Here is a 5,741-nt window from a genome sequence, read left to right as displayed (position 1 = left end):
TTTACGCAAGTTTTCGTTATATTTACGCAGTTTTTATTTTCAGTGTGCGGATGAGCTCGCCTTGCTGGTCTCATTAGATGATGTAGGATGTAGAAGGGTTAACAGTCCTCTCGGTTGTCGCCCATGTAGCAGCTCAGCGGGTGACTTACCGGTGGTAGGATTTGGCGAAGCTCTGAAAGTAGCTAGAAATGTTATAATACCATCAGTTTTGCTGTTACCTCCAGCGATCGCTTTTAAGACTTTGTTTGAACGTTCGTACGAATCTTTCGGCTTCCCCGTTGGAGGCAGGATGAAATGGAGCAGTGGTGAGATGCTTAATTCCACGGTCCGTGCAAAACTGTTGAAATGTTGAGGCTGTAAATTGTCGCCCATTGTCGGAGACAATTGTGTCGGGGAATCCTTCGACCGCAAAAATTGAGTTTAGAGCTTCTATAGTCGCAGTGGCGGTTATATGTTGCATTTTTACTACGAATGGAAATTTGGAGTAGGCATCTACACATAATAGCCACATTGAATCTAAAAATGGCCCAGCGAAATCTAAATGGATACGCTGCCAAGGTCCTTCTGCTGCAGGCCAACAAGAAAACTCTTGTGCAGGAGAAGTGGCGCTGTGTTCTTGGCAAGGCCTGCAGTCGGAAACGCGTTGCTCAATGTCTGAGTCCAATTTTGGCCACCAGCAGTGCCTACGCGCCATTTGCTTCATACGCGAAATGCCCCAATGGCCTTCGTGAAGTAGATCTATAACAGTTGTTCTGGCGCTTTCTGGAACCACGACGCGACTGTAGTTTGTTTGCAGTATAACGATTCCCAATTCAATGCTTAGTGAAAATCGGCGTGTGAAATATGGCTGCAAAGCTGCATCAGCTTTTGAGAGTTTTCCCGGCCACCCCTCCTCTATAAATTTGCTTACTTTCTTAAGAACTACATCGCGTTGAGTTAGTTTGCGAAGGCGTGAAGCGTTCAACGGGAATTCGTCTAGTTGTTGGTCAATATCCACTTGAAAACATAGATTTGCTCTATCAAAGTCAACATCGGGTCCCTTGGGTAAACGCGAAAGTGCATCTGCATTGCTATGTTTATCAGTTGCTCTGTACTTAATTTCATAGCGGTAAGCCATAAGCGTAAGGGCCCACCTCTGAAGTCGTTGAATAGTTAGCACCGGTAGTTGCTTATCCGGGCTAAATATTGTCACCAGTGGCTTGTGATCTGTCAACAGCGTAAACGTACGGCCATAGAGATACTGGTGAAACTTCTTAACGCCAAAGATAATCGACAGGGCCTCTTTTTCAATTTGGCTGTAAAGCTTCTGGTGCTCGTCCAGCGTTTTAGAAGCAAACGCCACTGGTTTCTCCGAGCCATCATGAAGACGGTGAGATAAGACCGCGCCAATGCCATGCGACGATGCATCTGTTGCTAGCACGATTGGTAATTTGTCATCAAAATGCGAAAGCAGCGGCGCAGTTGATAATTGCCTTTTTAGCTCAGTAAACGACTTCTCCTGCTCTTCTCCCCATTTAAAAGTTTCGTTCATGCGGCGCAGATTATTAAGCGGTGCGGCTGTTTGTGCTAAGTTGTTAATAAATTTACTATAATAATTAATTTTACCCAAAAATGCTTGTAAATCCTTGAGGTTGTCCGGTCGCGGCAACTCGTTTATTGCTGCAACTTTTGAACTGGTAGGGCTTATTCCGTCGGAATTAATGATAAACCCGAGGTATTCTACCTCGCGTTGCATAAAACTGCATTTGGATTGTTGGCATGTAAATCCGTGTTGCTGTAGGCGTGAAAAGACTTGCTCTATATTTTCATTCAGGTCATCGAGCGACTTTCCTCCTATTATAATGTCATCCAAATAGTTAACGCACCTAGGAATATTGACAATAATTTGCTCGAGGAGGCGCTGAAATATAGCTGGTGCGCTGGCTACGCCAAAAGGTAGGCGTTGGTATTCGAATAAGCCAGCTGGCGTGTTGACGACGGTAAGTTTCTTAGATGCCTCGTCCATTTCCACCTGGAAGTATGCATCGGACAAGTCAATTTTGGTGAATAACTTACTTCCACGCAAGGTTTGAAATAGTTCTTCAACTCGTGGGATCGGATATTGGTCGACATCTAGCTGTGCGTTTAATGCCTTGATACCACAAATTCGAATGCGTCCATTTGTTTTGGGTACCACTACGATGGGTGCTGCCCAGTTGCTGAAATGTAATGGCTTCCAAATGCCTTTATCGACTAAACGCTGTGCCTCTCTCTTGAAGGCTTCCATCTGTGAAAATGGGAGTGGCCTCGCTTTGAAGTACTTTGGCACCGCGTTAGGCTTCAGCTGTAAATGCGCTTCAAACGATTTGCAGTGGCCGAGTGAGTCGTTGAAGACCGTTGGGAACTTTTTTATGAGCTCTTCGCAAGTATTTAAAGTAATTGCTTTAACGTGTGCTTGGCAAGGGCACAAACCTAGTTCCTCTATCAAGTCGGTACCCAAAATTTCCCCATTGCGCTCAACATTTGTAACGGTAACCTGAACTTGTTTTTCAATATCGCCACGTTGAAGCGTAACATTGACAGATCCTAAAATTTTCACTTTCCCACCACCGTACGTGGTTACATAACCTTGATTACATGGCAGCAAAGGTGGGCTATGTATTTGTCTGTATCCTTCTAGGCCGATAATAGAGCAAGTTGCTCCGGAGTCAAGTTGAAATTGTAAAGGCTTACCGTTTATCCTTACTTCCACCATATATTTGCGGTTGGTTTTGCTTACCGTGTTGCTACACGAGTTGACCTGGCTAATTGTTAAAACCGAATTTTGATTTGTTTTCAATTTTTGTTGTTTTTGGTGCCGACCATATTGCTGCTTAGGGGAATTCACTTTGGATCCAGTGTTGCAAACTGGAGCTATATGGCCAAAACGCTTACACTTGCGGCACTGTGCATTGCGAAACTTACATTTTTCTCGCGAATGGTGTGTTCCACACCCGGAGCAAGACTGAGATTGGCCGGAAGAATATGGTGCCTCGTTGCTTTGACTGCGTGCTTGGGTGGATTTTAGTTGAAGAACCTCGGTTTTTACTTCATTTTCACCCGACACCTGTTTCTTTACTGTTTGTGCTGCCTCAAACGCCTCTGCGACCAAGATAATATCTTCGAGTGTTGGCTCTAATTTCTGTAATGCTGCTGTTCTCACAGCTTCATGCGGTGTATTCAAAACGATTATGTCCCTAATAAGCTCATCTACAAACTCTTTGTTACACTCCTTATTGCGACAGACGTACTTACAATTTCGAGCAACTCCGCGTAGTTCGGCTAGCCACTCCGAATATTTTTGATTAGGCCCCATTTTAAGCTTAAACAACTCGTATCTCGATGCAAGCACGTGTACCTTAGTCTTAAAATGTGAGGTTAGTTTTGCAACCAGTTCCTCGTACGATTTCGACTGAACGTCTACACTACAGAATAACTTAACCAAAAGCTCGAAGGTCTCGCCGCCAACCCATGATAGAAAAAATGCTTTTTTTTGATCATCGTCGATGACTTTATACGCTGTGAAGTGTTGAGTCAATTGTGCTATATATGACTCCCACTGCTGCTTATCGTGATTAAAGGTTGTGAATGCTGGCACGGCGATGTGCGAATTAACTCCAAACGACGAATTTATGGTGCCTGTGGATTCCAGTGCAGTTGCCAGTTGAGATTCTCGCTTCAGGTACTCTCGCTTTTGTAGCTCGAGTTGCGACTCCATCCACGATCGTTGGGACCCCAACACGTCTATGAAAAACGTTCTCTGTTGCTCCAGCAACTCCTTCATTCCTTCAGCCATTTCGATGTACCTCGTCGCCAAGAATGTTGTAACTTTGCGCACAACAAAGTATGTATGTATTTTTTTATAATTGACGAACGAGACATGGCAAAACGCAAGCAGCAAAACTGTGTTGCCAGATGTATTCTAGTTTTCGGTTACGATACATCAACTTAAATTGCTTTTATACTGACAAACCGTAAACACACAAAATGATGTGAAAACCTCAACTTATCCCTCTCTGCTTTGGCAAATAAATAAATTACGAATTTACTTACGTATCCGTTTTATTATTTTGACAAAACGTAGTTATTAATCTTATTTTTCAGCTTTTTCCACGATTTTCGGGATGTCGTTATCACAATCCCGCGATCCCGGGGTTAGATGTATTGTTTGAGAAGCTCTCCTACCATAAAATAAATAATAAATAAATGGGTTTTAAACCTACTTTTTTTATTTAAAGTGGCGGTTTTATTTTTTTTCTCTGAAGTCAGAATTTATTTTAAAGTAGTCTGTAATTTCAAAGATAAGATTATTTCCAAAAATTATTTAAAAAATTCAATGCAATGTAGGGGGATAAAAATATGGGTACCAAGTGCAAGAGAAAATTCCTTTAGAATTTGAAGAAATTAAAAAGGACGAATAGGTAATTTTTTAAGCTGATAAAGTTAGAAGGACGAAATTTGAGGATTTTATCGAGTTTGTATAAGCCTTGAACATATAATTTTTTTTAAAACAAATATTGCGAAATTTCAAGGATAAAATTTTAAAAGGACATTTTCAATACTTAACACTAGAAACTTGAATCCGTTTAAATTCTACAGGATAAAAACGCAATTTTACTATATTCGGCTCATGGCTTCGCGATTAGTTATATTGAAATTTGTGTCTAAAATTTACTATAGCGCGGTATTATATTTATGTATAATGAGCTGGACATTTATAAAAAAATATTAATTATTAAATAAGAAAAGAAATATAGTCAATACTGCCATCAATGCAAATAATCCCGGTATTTTTGGGACATTAAAAAGGCCGGGATTAACACTCCTAGTAGTTGTATACTTAAAAATATCTCCCATCATCTTTATGAGCTTGCCAATTGAATGTGCCGTGCTTTTGTATATACAATTGTGTTTTAGTAGGCGTGTTATTTCGTATGTTCACACATATGTACATGTTTCCATATATCGTTGTTTAAAGTACAAAACCGCGTATGTGAATTATGTAAATTATTTTCTAGAGAGATTTTCTGGCTAGTATATTTCAGGACGAATGGATAAAGATTGAGCCAAGAGCTTGTGGGAGCAAATCCAATTTTTGGCAGAAAATGTCAGTTACGCGGTTTTGCAGAATGACGATACGCGGTTTTGTACTTTAAATGACGATATGTAATGTACTAGTTCGTTGCTACTTACGAGCAACCAGAATACGCGTGCGGTCATATTAAACTGAAGTTGATAAACTTACAACACATTAAAACTGGTTAATGCTTTACAGGGTCATTAAAACTTTTCATAGCTGTTATAAATTGAATTTTATGGGACAACATTAAATGTCGAAAGAAGTCCTTTCATTTCTTTGGGGATTACTTTTGCGCAGTAATTGTTTTATTTTTATTTTTATTTCATACACATACTTGGTACATTATTACCATTATCGTATTACTTCAATGTGGAAAGCTCCTTGTTCATTTTCTTTGAAATTCCTGAATGAAGTATCAGTTGTTTTCCTGTATTTCTCATTCCGTTATTGCTTTTCAAGCTCTTAAATTTTAATAATACATAAAGAGTTGTCAATTTGTAGTCAGAGGCCATAATTGCCATCATGACTATATTCGTACATAAATACATCACAATCAATTAAACTTTGCTAGTCTGCTTATCCATCTGTGGATACGAAGACCAATGGAGGGTTTCCATTATGATACCACATGAATTCAAAACCC

The 5,741-nt window shown here is 40.2% G+C and overlaps 1 protein-coding gene across 1 annotated transcript; it reads right to left on the bottom strand.

Moving 5' to 3' along the window:
- Positions 1–39: 39 nt before the first annotated feature.
- LOC118738151 (uncharacterized protein K02A2.6-like) lies at positions 40–3,814 on the bottom strand. The gene is made up of 2 exons (XM_036469075.1): positions 219–3,814; positions 40–172 (listed from the first exon to the last, which is right to left on the bottom strand). Exons 1-2 carry the CDS (start codon positions 3,812–3,814, stop codon positions 40–42), a joined length of 3,729 nt encoding a protein of 1,242 aa, XP_036324968.1.
- Positions 3,815–5,741: the final 1,927 nt, after the last annotated feature.

The sequence above is a fragment of the Rhagoletis pomonella genome, unplaced genomic scaffold, assembly GCF_013731165.1.
Source record: "Rhagoletis pomonella isolate Grant_MI unplaced genomic scaffold, Rhpom_1.0 Rhpom_scaffold_00004, whole genome shotgun sequence".
NCBI classification, from domain to species: domain Eukaryota; kingdom Metazoa; phylum Arthropoda; class Insecta; order Diptera; family Tephritidae; genus Rhagoletis; species Rhagoletis pomonella.
The sequence above is the reverse complement of the archived record's forward strand: the minus strand, read 5'-3'. Positions and strand labels throughout refer to the sequence as shown.

Bases quoted from the DNA above. Each gene is read 5' to 3' on its own strand.
- LOC118738151 (XM_036469075.1), bottom strand. From the start codon at position 3,814: ATGGCTGAAGGAATGAAGGAGTTGCTGGAGCAACAGAGAACGTTTTTC. The intron at 173-218 runs GTAACAGCAAAA...AGCTACTTTCAG, and splicing joins CTTAAAAGCGATCGCTGGAG to AGCTTCGCCAAATCCTACCA.